Raw genomic sequence first — 14,095 nt, forward strand, 5'->3', positions numbered from 1 at the left:
GGTCTTGGTTCCTGCCAACTTTTTTTCGCCGCGTCGAGTCTCCATACCACCATGACAGACCTACCTCCGAACAGTCTCCATATCCGGCCGAACATGTCTCCTGCTGGTCTCTACAAACTACGGAGCCTGGCCGGTGCACCGGGGTGATTGGTGTACATATACAAACCCCAATCCCCTAACCTTTCCCCCCTGGATATTAGTCCTTTCCCCCCTGGATATTAGTAGTCAATTTTCGCCTCCGAAGGATTTTTCTTCACTAGAGTCTTCTCAATTTTTCTTCTTAAGCGATTCCCCTCTGGTTCGGGCAGCTACGCACACGACACGCATTCTCTTTATGGCAGCACCCCTCCACGACCTTCGATCGTCTCTCATGAATAGAACCCTTTACCGTTGTCGTATCGGTTGAATCACATCTCAAAAGTTGCAACCATGATGGATCTTGGGTATGAGGCGACTCCGCCACCTTCCGCCGGAAAGGATTGGGTCAGCTTCTGGAATTTCGTGGACCGAGCTCCCCCTCTCGAAGCCGAATCGGTCCCCCGCGATATTTTGGTCGTGGGTGCCGGCATTGCAGGCATTGCCGTTGCCCTGGCCCTCTCAAAGGAATTGACGCCCTTTGTCCCCGATCTCCGGATCAATGTCTATGAACGGCACGACATCCTTTCCACATCCGGCGGTGCTATCAACCTCACCCCCGTTGCTCAGCGCCATCTGGATCGCTTGGGTGTCCTCGACGAGCTGGACAAGCTGGGACCAGAGTCTGGCACCGATGTAGATGCTATCCAGCTGTTCTCCAGCCGCTCGGGACGCTCCCTCGGCGCCATCAACTTTACTGATGACAATGGAAACGGATTTGGTGGGTATAAGGGCCGCAGAGTGATGCGTATCATCCTGTCCTTGGCCATGTTGAAAGTTGTCGAGCGCACTAAGAACGTCAATGTGGTCTTTGGCAAGAAGCTGGTCCGCGGCAAGGAGTCAAAAGACAAGGCCGTCCTATACTTCCAAGATGGCACAACGGCCACCGGGGACCTCGTTCTCGGTTGCGATGGGGTCCACTCCAACGTCCGCACCCAATGGGTCTCTCCCGAGCACCCGTCCGAGTACACGGGCATCTCATTCGTCCAAACCATGATTGATAGCAAAGACATCAAGGCCCCCGTTCATTTCCGCTCCACCTCGATGAATATTTCCCGTCATGGCTCTTTGCTCGCCAGTTATTGTGACCGAGATCATACTCAAATCTTCGTTGCCGCCATCGTGCAATTCCGGGAGGAGCTCCTGTCGCACTACAAGATTGAGCCAGGTCAGGATTGGCGGCGCACCGCGGCTATCAAAGATGCCCTTTGTCAAGAGATGCGGGACCGTTTCGGCCGGTCGGGCCTCCCGGCCATCCGGGACATGGTCAACAAGGCCGACGATTGGATGCTCTATCCTGTCTGGCAAGTTCGGCCGGGTGCACGCTGGTACCGTAACCGGGTCATCCTCCTCGGCGACGCGGCGCATGCAGTAAGTGTTTATCCCTCGAATGCCTTCGATTTAATACTGATCTTAGTAGATGCCGCCGCGTGATGAATCTGCCGCGTACGCGCTAGACGACGCAATTCTCTTCTCGCGCATCCTAGCGAAGCACCGTTACGATCCTCTCCCTGTTGCCTTCAAAGCCTATGAGGATCTGCGGCGAGGAACGGTTAATGCCGCCTTCCAGGTATCGCGGCGGATGTGGGAAAAGAACCGTGACCTGGGCTTTTTGGAGGGCCGCCTCAAGGAGTGGACCATGCCCATGCAAGTCCGCAACAGCAAGGAAGCTCGCGAACAGGCGTGGGGCTTTGATGCGACCAAGGTGCAGCTCCCGGGACCGGGAGACTCGACCTCGTCGCTTTATTCATCTGAAAAGGAGTTCCTATAGAGGGTTTGCATGGGGTGGTGTTCCGGTTGGCGGGCTTGGGTTATTGGGTTCTCACGAGCTATGATATCATCTATACAGTTTTACCATACAGCAGGCATAATGCCGTGGCTGTTCGATTTATGGCATTTCGGTTCTTGGTTCGGCATCATATATATCAGACATGTTGGTCTCTTGACTTCATCATCCTTATTTCGGTTGCGCGGCGTACCGAGTTTTCATCCGAGGTACGACGGGGGGAGTCTATTCCCTGATGGGAAGTCTTCCGGATTAATCAATATATATAAAGTGATTAATTAATGTCAGTTAATATCTCTACTCTTCATCCCTTTTCCTCCAAATTCAATATATCAGTGACCCAATAAATGAACTGTTATGATCGTCTCGTCAAGAAATAGATAAATACGAACGGAAAGAGTCCCCGAAGCTACCCCTAATATTCTTCCCTCCCCCCCAGGAACAGCTAGTCCAACTGAACCGTTATGAACCAAAAAGCGACATTTTATCCACCCGGTTAATAACCAGGCCACTCCACCCCACTAACATCCAGAAAAGCGGCTGGCTTAGACTATTTACCCCTTCCATTCCCCTTCTTCCATCCACAGTTCCTTTCAATTCCATGGAACAACCCTAATGTCATGCCATGTGCCTGAAAACTAAGACATTACCCCGGAAATGATGGGAAAGACACAATGAAAAAAAAAAAAAAAAAAAAAAAAAAAAAAAAAAAAAACTTTTTCCCCCGTCTTACCCTATGGTCAATCAAAGTCTTGGCTATGGTCTGATCCCTGCATGTGTCCCATGTCGCATGGCCCTTGGGTTACTTAAGTTTAGCTGGTAGATAATTTCTGCACTAAATTGCCTAGTATTGAGTTAGTTGGGCTGATAAACCTCAAGCTAGATACTTAACTAAATAGTAGTCTAGTTTGGGGTTAGTTTTGTTGTCATGGAATTTTTCGGGATTGGAAGCCGGGATATGCTCATGTAGTTGGCCAATGGGGTTGTCTGGGTGGGTGGTTGTTGTTTAGGATCCCGGGTAATACTTAGTAGTCTCTACTATTAATCACGGTAGGTAGGGCATGGATGGATGTGATGATTCCGATTCCGAGCTCGATTTCGCCCCCATTGTTAGATGGATGGACGGACATGCCGGATCTGTGCGGCATTTGGATGTTGGGGTCGGATCTGATCGGGGCGGATTCTATGGGGTTCTTGTGATTGATTTTCATTGGTTATGGGGGCCGGGTGAGTACGAGTGTTGTAACAGTGGAGGAGATTGTAGAGATATAGTGTGCTGTGAATGGAAGTTACGAGTCAATGGTAGAATACATGTCCGGCATTAAGCATAAGATATTTTCGGGGAAAAGAAAGAAGGTCTCTTGGTCTTCCCCATGTCGGTCCGTAGGGTTGAGTCTGTGTCGCGTGTCCTGGTAGTGAGAGGAGTGAGTGGGGTTCTACGTCATTCGATGGGATGACTACAACTGCCGGTTAGAATTGTAGTCTTTAGTCTGGAGTAGACGAGACGCGATACAGTATCTAGTACACAGTAGAAGTGACGGGATGGTGTGGGGACGTTGTCGTGGTAGTCCGAGAGTATGGGGTGATAAGTGTTTAGGCGATGGGCGTGGGCGTTGAGTTTTCCGCGGAGGTGTCGGAGGTGGGAGACTGCTGGTGGATATACTATAGTAAATTTTATCGGTTAGAGTGGGTTGATTAGGGTGATTTAAGTCCCTTATGACGTGTGCTGTAGGTCCTTAGTACTGTTTAATTATGTTCTGATGTTATGTAGTGGTGTACTGTCTTTGGTATAACAGCGTTGCAGTTATATATTTATGAAATATTGGGATGAATATTTATGCAACGTCCATTCATTGATTAACCATTACCCCCATAGTATTAACTTTAGAACCCCAAAAGCGACACAATCAACATAAATACACTGTAGCTCTCTCAAACCCCTCCCCAACAGTCCACCCCATCAAAGAAATCATGAATTAATTAATCATACTGCCACGCTGCAATCGAACTCCCATTCGACACCCATGGGTACGCAAGAGCCTCAAACTGCAAGCAATCACTCACATTCCCCGACGGCACCGTAGCATTCTTCATGGCCGCAAAGACCTGCCACGCACCCCCGTTCACTTCCTCATCCTCATCCAACGGACAAGCCATGAACCCCGTCGCCCCGAGGCCCGTATACGTCCACTGTCCATAGCTCGTACCCGGCGTATAGCAGAACGTGCTTGTCGATGCACCAGGGTCCATGTATGTCGTGTGCGCTTCGACGAACTTCAATGCGCCGGTGGGGTCGACGTAGATTTCTTGGGTGTACCCGGAACTCTGTTCATCGTCAGTCATTCATGTCATGGGAAGGAATTTGGGAATGGTAGGTAGACATACCAGATAGTTGCTGTAGTCGATCACGGTCTCATCTCCTGGTGGGCAAGCGTCGTATTCAGCTACATCCTCTGGACATGCGGTGGAGGTCGTGCCTCCGAGGTAGAAGTTGGTGTCGGCGGCGGTTAGAGGGAGGTTTTGAATGAAAGTGCCGGAGCGGATGGACATGACGGTGAAGGCGCCGGTGCTGCAGTTTGTGGCGGAGAGGGCAGGGGTGAGGAGGGCGAGGAGGGGGATAAGGGTGGTGAGAAAAGTCATTGTTGTGGTTCTTGAGGGTGGCTGTCAGTTGGTTTGATTAGGATGGATGTGATGGGTTATGATTCTGATGTTCGGCGAGATGGTCAATCGCGTATTTATATTTATTGATGATTGAAATTGACGATGTCGACTCAGCCTCATCTACGTTCTACGATAATGAATCAGGCGTACAATGATCATCTGAGCCTGGCTATATCAACTGAGACCTGCATCCGCATTCCTCCGTTATGCACATCCTGATAGGACAGGACATCTGACAAGCATGAAGCTATACGCGTCGTTGGAATTGTCTTACCTGTGACTACTTTCTACCGAATCAACAGGCCAGCTATACGGGTGGCGGCTTAGAAGGAGTTTGATTGGGTTGGGCGGGACCGGCCGGGATAAGTCGACTGGGATGTTGATAGGACATTATCAGAAGAATGCATCATTGTGCAGGAGGTTGGGTTAATTATAGTTCCGCGTCCTTCTAGTGGGACGCCGAGGAAGCTTACTTTTAGTGTGACTATTCTTAACCGTAGGGGCTGTGTATAAGCACATTGTGTACTGTCGGGAGATAGTTCGCTCTGATCCTTCTGCTTTAATCACTCGGTTCTTACCTCCATCCACCATCGTGCCCCGTTTTGTTATACGCGTACGACTCAAAAATTCGTATTATCTTCTTTAGCAAGGTCCCACGAAATACTAGTATATGCCGGGTATGCTAAGCGCAAAAATAAATCCTCCACTCACAGTCCTCTGAATCCCTCCCATGACTAGCGCAGTCTCCAGCTGCTGTGCCACCTCCACGCCCTCGAAATCCGATGCAGCAATGACCCCTTCTGACATGCCTCCCAGTCAAAGCAAACCAGCTTACGTCGAATCGGCATAAACAACAAATTCAGCTCCTCGAGCGACTGCTGCGCAGTCTCCGGATAGAACAAATACGTCTCAAAAGAAGTCGCGATGCAAACCCCCCCGAAAACGAAATAAATCTTCCATGCAGCCTTCAACGCTTCAGGCATATATAAACCGAGCCAAAAATTCGTAAACCATATTATGCAGGCAGAAACTGCAGTCCCTCTGCCTCTCGCGGAGATAGGGAACACCTCATTCTGATAAGTCCAGGGCAACTCAGCGCACGTTGAGCCAAAGGAAATCATATGTAGAAATACAAATGCCACAGCTGCATTGCCGGCCTTGACGTTCGCAAAGCTGTTTTTCAACTGCTGGGATTCGGCATCGAAATACGGCGAGCCGTAGCCAACTAGTAATATGCCAACAACAATCATGCATATGCCCATGAGGCTTGGGCCGATAATCAGTGGTTTTCGTCGACCGTACCGATCGATCATGACGGTCAGCGAAAAGGAGGCGACTAGGAAGATGGAGGATCCGATGCCGTTCGCTAGCGATGCCGCTTGGGTCCCGGTGCATCCAGTCTGCGTGAATACCTTGGCTGCATAGTAGAAGACGATGCGGACGCTGCTGATGTTCTGCATAAAATGTAGACCCATTGCTAGCGCAGTGCGACGCCGGTAGGGCGCTTTAGCGAGTAGGCTCAGGTATGATGGGGGAGGTGTGCGGCCCCCATATTGCACGACTACTCGGATTTCTTGGAACTCGGCTTGTACAAATGGATCGGAGCAGTCACCGTGGCCATGAAGGTCTGCCAAAACTTGAAATGCCTCGTCGCTGCGATCGTGTTGAAACAGCCAGCGTGGAGATTTTGGGCGTAGATAAATCAGCATATCCACTAAGACCCCAGGTACTAGCTGCAAGGCAAAGCACATGCGCCACGCGGCTGTTCCGGAAACCTTAAGCGCTCCATATTGTACCCAGTAAGATACTAGCAAGCCAACAGCGATCCCTGCGCTCATTGTGAAGGACATAATGCCGGGGACTGTGTGGGGTGTTGTTTCGGCGGTATACCTGACACTTTCAGCAAAACCACACGAGATCGGGGGAGGGAATAATTTGGAGACAGCGATAAAGATGATATACTTACAGAGAAATAGATCGGAATAGGCCACCCGCTCCGAGTCCATTGACAAGTCGGCCTGCAATAAACATGGCTTGGTTTTGTGCAGCGACAACAACTGCTTGCCCGATCAGATAAATAGCTACACAAATGAGAAGCGTGTATCGACGGCCGAATCGGTCAGCAAGAGAGAACCCAATCAGTAGCAAACCCCCAAACTCGCCAGCTTGAAGAGCTGCTGTCATGGCACCTTGCCGGTAAGCTGATGGCGTATGAAAGTAGGAAAGAAACTGCGGCATCGTTAAGATGCCGCTCATGGACGCAATCTCCCATCCGTAGGCAAAGCCCGCTATTGATGGTGGCAGGGCGTAATACAGCCCCGATCGCAGGGTTACACTCACGTCTGTTCAATTCCTGTAGGTTGATCAATAGCGTTCGATAATGTCAGTTCTAATATACCAGGGTAGAAAAGAACTAGCATCTGGTGGCCGTGGCTTCAATGTGGGGAAGATGCGGAGCCCTGCGCGCCAGCTCATCATTTCTCCGACCAGCAGAAGATTGTGCCATAAGCAATTTCCAATATATTGCTTTGATAGTTGGTTAAGTGGATGAGGGGTGAGCATAAGAGGGAGATCGTCAGAGTAGTTGGTTGGCAAGCGCACAGACGAATGAGTATGTGATTGGCACTGCAGGCCGATAAAGCTTAGCATGCAGCCAGCTTGCAGGGTATGAACATCCTGCTAATGACACCTGGCACTATGCTTGAGCAAACCATACTTTTGCAGGCCAGTCTTGTCTTTTTGGTGCATTCATCGCTGCTAATTACGTAGTCTCTACGCTACACTTCTCAACGAGGATATAGGTAGAGCACGAAATCGCCATATGTATCGCTCACATGTTCTTGCTGTCCTGTGACATAAAGCCATGTCCGTATGTAATATTATTATAGATATCGTCACGCAACGACCAAACTATGTATGGTTCCATCTAAACATGTACGCTTCCGTACAAGCTAACAGCTTAAAGCACATTCGACATACCGTCACCGGCACCCAGCCCTTGAAAATACTGCTCAAACGCTTCCATACTCCACTCGCACATGGTCCCATCGCCAGGCAATTCTCCCGTCCCAGTACCCTCGGCGAGCTCCTCAGCCGGCACTGGACCATAATTGTCTGGGACCAATTCGAGTCCGTTCGGTACATCGATCTCGCTCTCGTAACCCCGAATAGTCAAAGCACGGGCCCTTAGTTTCTCAATGACCGCCCATTTTCCAGTTTTCCGTCCAGTTTCATCTCCCCTCCAATACCCATATGCTTGCTCAACAACCCTCCACGCCTCTTCCCTCCCTTCGTTCACCCCCTCTGCGCACAAATCATTCAGCAGCAACTCCAACATTCCCCACTCCATATCTCTCTGAACTAACCAAACCCACTTCTGCCCTGGCTCATGCTCCCTCAGCGCGAGTGCTCGCTGAAGGACCTCTACACAAATAGGTCGAAAACTGTGTCCAGGCTTACACACCGCTAATTTCATGTACACAAGGAAGAGCTGGACAGTTGCCGCGGTTATAAACTCTAGGGGATTTATGGAGCCACAGTGAGAGAAGTATCGGGTTTCTAGTGATTGCCGGAAGTCGTTGATGGCCTTGTGCTTTTGTATCGGGGACGAAATGTGATAGTCGTTTGCTTGGTTGAAAGTGTCCGAGAAAATTATGCGTCGGGTGAAGGATATGAGTTCGAAATGGAGAAGTTGAAAGAACGTGCTGGATGCAGTGGCATTGGATGCGATCGGGGATGGGAGGCCTGCGTCAACGATGAGGCATGGAAACTGTGTGGTGAAGGATGGTTCAAGGATATAGGGGGTTGTGTTGTGATCCTCTGCGGTTCGGGTGTCAAGGGTAACGAGCTGCCACCATAGGTGACGTCGGGATTCAGTCTCCAATACTGATTTGTTTTGTGTTGTGCCGTCGCGGTGGAGACCCATCCGGTATGCCATGTTGATGGCTGTAGGGAGGTGGGTTTTAACTGATGGGCCGTGGCTGTCTAGTCGGGCGCAGGTCTAGTACGATTATTAGCTGAGTTAGGGCGAAAGGACTCATTCACGCACAAGATATAGAATGAAGGCCTGTAGAAGAGTAGATTCCAAGGACGATGAAAGGTCTACTCGTGCAAGTTGGCGCTCGACTCCATTGCGATATCTATATTGTTAGCTAGCTTCGAGTTTGAGGACATGGCTATCTTACCGTTCCAGTAGCGTTGGCCTATCTTCATCAAGCTTGTCCAGGCACGTGGTAGATGGCATACTGATTACTGAAGCATAACACATCGCGAAGAGCAAACATTGTTTTGCCACATCCACAGTGGTATCTGCTGTGATAACTCGCATAAGGTCTTTCTGAACACTAGGCGTATGGAATACCCTGAGCACAGGGTCAACGGTATCCAGGTACCAATGCCACAGAATAAAAATTGTGACAGGCGATGGGTGCTGTCGTTCGGTTGTTTCTTTCGCGCTATCAAAAGTGCTATTTGCGCAGATTGGAGGCTCTGTTCCATTAGCCGGGCCATGGCCAGTATCGACGCAGTCTCCATGAGGATTCGAGGGTCTCGTTTGGAGAATCTCGCCATCCCCTGTAGTGTCGGATGCCGTGAATGAGACTAAATGGCGTAGTAAGTCTCTAATTTGACCAAAATCCTCGCTCAGTACTCGTAGCGTATCCTCAATTCTATCAAGCCGACTCGTGACACTGACATTCCCTGAGTCTGGGCTCCGAGAGCGCCTTCTCGTCGGCGGATAAACACATGCCGCTCTAATCTTTACACAATAGGAACAAGGCAGTGACCTATCACATTTGATCTTTCGCCGACTACATTCGAGGCAGGATCTCCCGGATGCGATTGTCCGACGTAGCATTTTTGTCTATTGATTGACAGATTAAGAAGACGTATCCCAACGTAGGCACTTTTGGGCAGGTGAGTGTGTAAGTGAAATGGTGCAAGAGTGAAGATCAATCAGTGATTGGGTAGGGCGGACAGCGGAGCGCAGTCCGTATTTATAATCTTGATGAATCATCTGCTTAGAGGTGGGTGATGGGATGTAAGCACTAAGCATTGAGCTGTAGGGGCTAGTCCCAAGTTAGGGTTGAGAAAAGCGTATTAGTGTGTATACAACTGATCATCAAGTAGATTCGATGCCTCAAATGCAAACATAAATAGAGGTTATCTTCCCTCAGTTTTAGCTGCAAGCTTCATAGCAGATTCAAGGAAACAATCGATTCATACCACATCTTCCGCTCTGCTTAGACCAAAATGGCCACCCCAACCAAAGTCACGATCATTGGGGTATGTCTTGCGTGTCTAAATTCCTTCGGACACCCAATTGACCAACACAGGCAACCGGGTTGATCGGTCAAATTATCCTCAAGGCATTGAGCTTCAATGCGAGAATCGCCGTTAGCGTCCTATCCCGCCAAGAATCATCCGGCACGACTGAGTTTCCACCCGGCGTTACTGTCCATAAAACCGACTTTTCGCCCTCCAGTCTCCAGTCACTCCTTCGTGGGCAAGATGTGCTCATCTCCGCAGTTGGTGGGACTGCCTTCACTGAACAAAAGAAGTTCGTTGATGCTGCGATCGAGGCAGGCGTGAAACGGTTTATTCCCTCCGAGTTCTCGACCAGCAGCGAAGATGATGCCGTGATCCAGCTACTCCCTCTATTTCAACAGAAGAGAGATATTATTGACTATCTGAAAGAGAAAGAGAAAGGGGGGTTGAGCTGGACTGGAATTGCTACTTCTGGGTTGTTCGACTGGGTGAGTTGTCTTCTCTTACCATGTCTTTGATATATTATGACTGATCGATATTCTAGGGACTTGCATCTGGTTTCCTCGGCTTTGACATCAAGACGAAGTCTGCAGTGATCTGGGACGGTGGTGTCACATCATTCACCATGACGAATGAGGAACAGCTTGGAAAGGCTGTCTTATCTGTCGTCTTACGGTCGGAGGAAACCAAAAACCGCTTTCTATATATTGCGTCTGTTGAGACTACTCAGAACGAAGTCTTAAAGACATTCGAAGAGGTCACCGGATCACGGTGGGCAGTCACACAGACTACGACCCAGGAGCAGGTTGCTGAAGGACTCAAGAAGCTGAATGCCGGTGATTTTAGTGGCGCGCTCGCACTAGTCCGGGCGACTGCGTTTGGAAGTACTCCAAGCCTTAAGACCAACTACGTCAGGGAACAAAAGCTCGCCATTGGATTGCTGGGGCTGGATATGGATGGTGTAAGGGAGACTATTGAGCGAGTGGTTGGAGTATAGCTCACCCAAATGATAACTCGCCTGCGATGTGGAATTAATTGTAGTAGATAATATATGAGAGGGCGGTTTGTGGATGCTCTAATGGATCCTAGATGGTAGTATAATATCTTTGGTAGATCGGACGGACTGATAATAAGAATGAACTCAAGCAGAAGAACCCTAGGTAGGTAATAAATGTTCACCCGTTGAGACATGTGTACATGTCAGTTGTTGTCCGAGCCCCTTGACACGTGGGTGAATGGTGAACCTGTGAACTCATCTCTCACAAATCACTAAACGCATTACCTGCCTTAACTATCGAAAAAAAGAAACCCTTGTTCCACTCTGCAGCTTTCTTTCTCTCGGGAATGATAGCCCCCCAGCGCTAGAAGACAGGAAAAACCATGAATATCATGATTTTACGAAGACCCTGCGAAACTGGGGTTCGCTTTAGCAAAGTCTTTCAGCTTGGCTATCACTTCTGGTGTGACACCAACAGTGGAGTTCACAATCCGCTGGGTCAAGTTGAACAGAGTCTCGCTTGTAGTAACAAATGGACGCTTAGTCCATCCAAGCTCTTGGGGTAGGCGCTCATTTTCTACGCAATCAACATGTTAGCGGCGCTATTAGCTCATGATTCATCAAGTTCACTCACCAAAAAAGTATACTACCCAAGATCTGTTGGCATACCCAATACCGTCTTCTTCAAATGCAAGCATGTAGGCGGCAGACTCTCCGAAACTGAATGCTGTCCCGGTTTCCGAGACATTAAAGTCAGGGTTGGTGGCCTTGGAAGTGTTCCAACGGGCTTCATGTGCCTCGGCTGCCTCTTCAATATCAATCAGAGGACTTGTCCAGTACGATTTTGTCTGGTCGAATATTTTCTGGTTGAACTCATGGTCATTCCCGAAGTAAGGGTCCTGACGACTGGGCGAGTCAGCCTGATTTCCTGATGTGTCTGGGGTTGCAGATACCTCAAACTGGCATCGTGCTCTAAGATACCAGGGCGATCAAGGTCACTCAAGGAGAAGGTAGTCGCGTTGGGGTCTTCAACTGTGGTCATGGCCTCTTTATACAGAGCAACAGCAAGGCTCTCTGCAACATTCAGCGTGTTGCCCAGTACATTGACAATATCTTCTTCAGAAATGTCTTTGCCATTGTGTGGTAGAAGCCCGTGATTCGCAAGGGTATTCAGCATTGGACAGGGGCCTCGCACTGTTGCTTCTTAGTTTTCATCACTAACTTCATAAGTCAGACATACCATCGCCGTGCCCTGGAGGCGACCATGGAAGTAACTTGGCTGAATCCGTGGCCAAGGCCAGGGAAAAGGAAGAGAGAACGAAGAGTAGACTGGCTTTCATTGTACTGGCTCGGTTCCAGATGTCTGACTTGTGCCTTTTGCTAGATACATGGATGTTTATCTCGAGAGGGTTTATATACGAGCCACCGGAAGGCTAAATACCACGGGCAACAAATACCTCAAACATTATTGGTGCATGCGATCAAATAATAGATGCAGTGTAACTTTGGTCTGCGTCCCTGTGAGGTTCAAGGAGGGTAAATCATGCATTGCTTACATGCCACTGACAATCTGTTATGGGTCTTATATTCAATTTTTCGACATGCCATGCAACAGCGCAACCCTGAATGGTAGTTGTGGCATACATGATATTTGCAGACAACCCTGAAGTTAATGGTTTGTATAAAGCATATGCTTTGCATATGACCTCGGGAGATCACTCCATTGATTTGCGCAGATTTTATTGCTTCTCACGCATAACTGATCATGTCATATGTATTGGCACGCTGGGACCTCGACAAGGCCCAGAATATCTCAAATTCTCTACGATCTGGTGATATGCTGTACAGGATACATCGATACTGGGGCAAAAATTTTCGTTTATATGCTCGATGCTATTGCTTGGGACTCCCTTACAAGCTACTGGCATAACAAGTTGAATGATAACTAATTCTGATGTGCTAAATTGCCGTAGTAAACTATATCCCATAATAAAGGCAACCTTACTAGTCTTCCCCAGCAAAACTATGATAAAAGGACTTTATACCTATCGCATTGACTACTTTGTGTGCCACGACGTTCATCTATCGGCTAAGAGACTATAGTCGAAGGCTCCCCAGTCCACGGTCGCAAGCATGTCCATTAGGAGGATACTATATGTGACAGATCACCCGGAGCCGAAGCCGGGTACATCTCTCTAAGTCGTATCCCACCGCTGCTTGTCCACCTGCACGATCTTGGTGATGTTTATCGCACTGTATACCGCAGCGCCAATTAGGTATCTCGCCGGGTATTCATTTGATTTTATCATGACTCGTCTTTTCACCATCTGTCACAACCTTGCTCTGTCTTAGGTTGTGCTTTTCTTTTGGACGAGTTATCCACATGTTATTGTTATAGGAAGAATGCGTGCCATGGAGGTGTCAAATTTTCCTATAGAGTAGATGTTCATAATCCATAACCCCATGATATATTTTTTGAAATTTTCATTAATCATTGTGACACCTGGTTTGTCTGGTGCAGCTGGGCAGTCAATTGAAGTCGATGTATCCCTTGCATAGGGGGGCTTGCTGAGCAGACCCTACGAGCTTATGAGTATACTGCCTTCACAACATCACTCTCTGAGTACTGAGGGAACATTGTTCTGTTTTATGAAGACACTGCAAACAATAGGACCTTGAGCAATCACTTACCCCAAAAGGTCTCCTACCTTGACAGCGGTAAAAAGAAATACAAAAATGCTCACACTCGGATTCGAACCGAGGATCTCATGATTACTAGTCATGCGCTTTACCAACTAAGCCATGCGAGCTGATTGGTTGATTACTTCTACATTTAGGATTCACAAATCAAAAGGGACGGATTACAAGGCCCCATATTCTGGTCGCACATTAAGGCATCAAAGAATGTTGTGTTCACCGGTTAGGCTTCTGATTCGGGTCTCACGTCTCAAGTCGCATCAATAATAAGATGCAGAAATAAAATGATGCACAGCATGAAAGGGTATCATATGTATATTTCTCTACTTGGTCAAACCGACATGACTCCCAAGAGGAACTCATATGACAGGTCTCCAAATTTATCGTGGCTTACGGTCCAAGGAGATCGATCTCGAGATGTACTATGACAGGTCCATTTCCCCCACCCCGCAGACCGACTGTCCTATCTTTGAGCTTGAGCAGCTGCAGCACAACTATTGTTCATGGCTCGTGCAAACATGATACTGCCAAATCCCGACATGCTATGTCAGCAG

General features: G+C 48.6%; 6 protein-coding genes and 1 non-coding gene across 7 annotated transcripts; 2 read left to right on the plus strand and 5 right to left on the minus strand.

Moving 5' to 3' along the window:
* Positions 1-429: 429 nt before the first annotated feature.
* BO83DRAFT_427115 (FAD-dependent oxidoreductase) lies at positions 430-1,906 on the plus strand (the record flags this gene model as incomplete). The annotated part of the gene is made up of 2 exons (XM_025535325.1): positions 430-1,506; positions 1,556-1,906. 2 exons carry the CDS (start codon positions 430-432, stop codon positions 1,904-1,906), a joined length of 1,428 nt encoding a protein of 475 aa, XP_025388269.1.
* A 1,862-nt stretch (positions 1,907-3,768) lies between these two features.
* On the minus strand, positions 3,769-4,687 carry BO83DRAFT_437461 (uncharacterized protein). The gene is made up of 2 exons (XM_025536012.1): positions 4,307-4,687; positions 3,769-4,246 (listed from the first exon to the last, which is right to left on the minus strand). The coding sequence occupies exons 1-2, from the start codon at positions 4,559-4,561 to the stop codon at positions 3,902-3,904; spliced, it is 600 nt and encodes a 199-aa protein (XP_025388270.1). The 5' UTR covers positions 4,562-4,687; the 3' UTR covers positions 3,769-3,901.
* Positions 4,688-5,160: 473 nt separating this feature from the next.
* On the minus strand, positions 5,161-6,420 carry BO83DRAFT_445361 (sugar transporter; the record flags this gene model as incomplete). The annotated part of the gene is made up of 1 exon (XM_025536546.1): positions 5,161-6,420. The coding sequence occupies one exon, from the start codon at positions 6,418-6,420 to the stop codon at positions 5,317-5,319; it is 1,104 nt and encodes a 367-aa protein (XP_025388271.1). The 3' UTR covers positions 5,161-5,316.
* Positions 6,421-7,541: 1,121 nt separating this feature from the next.
* BO83DRAFT_361048 (transcription factor domain-containing protein) lies at positions 7,542-9,437 on the minus strand (the record flags this gene model as incomplete). Its single annotated transcript, XM_025529440.1, has 3 exons — positions 7,542-8,582; positions 8,631-8,721; positions 8,767-9,437. The coding sequence occupies 3 exons, from the start codon at positions 9,435-9,437 to the stop codon at positions 7,542-7,544; spliced, it is 1,803 nt and encodes a 600-aa protein (XP_025388272.1).
* Positions 9,438-9,832: 395 nt separating this feature from the next.
* BO83DRAFT_445368 (aromatic alcohol reductase) lies at positions 9,833-10,844 on the plus strand (the record flags this gene model as incomplete). The annotated part of the gene is made up of 3 exons (XM_025536547.1): positions 9,833-9,865; positions 9,916-10,335; positions 10,392-10,844. The coding sequence occupies 3 exons, from the start codon at positions 9,833-9,835 to the stop codon at positions 10,842-10,844; spliced, it is 906 nt and encodes a 301-aa protein (XP_025388273.1).
* Positions 10,845-11,242: 398 nt separating this feature from the next.
* On the minus strand, positions 11,243-12,184 carry BO83DRAFT_398883 (peroxidase family protein; the record flags this gene model as incomplete). The annotated part of the gene is made up of 4 exons (XM_025533289.1): positions 11,243-11,421; positions 11,479-11,750; positions 11,798-12,038; positions 12,085-12,184. 4 exons carry the CDS (start codon positions 12,182-12,184, stop codon positions 11,243-11,245), a joined length of 792 nt encoding a protein of 263 aa, XP_025388274.1.
* Positions 12,185-13,581: 1,397 nt separating this feature from the next.
* Positions 13,582-13,654, minus strand: BO83DRAFT_t155. The gene has a single exon. It is a non-coding gene; the product is annotated as a tRNA-Thr (tRNA).
* Positions 13,655-14,095: the final 441 nt, after the last annotated feature.

The sequence above is a fragment of the Aspergillus eucalypticola genome, assembly GCF_003184535.1.
Source record: "Aspergillus eucalypticola CBS 122712 chromosome Unknown BO83scaffold_12, whole genome shotgun sequence".
NCBI classification, from domain to species: domain Eukaryota; kingdom Fungi; phylum Ascomycota; class Eurotiomycetes; order Eurotiales; family Aspergillaceae; genus Aspergillus; species Aspergillus eucalypticola.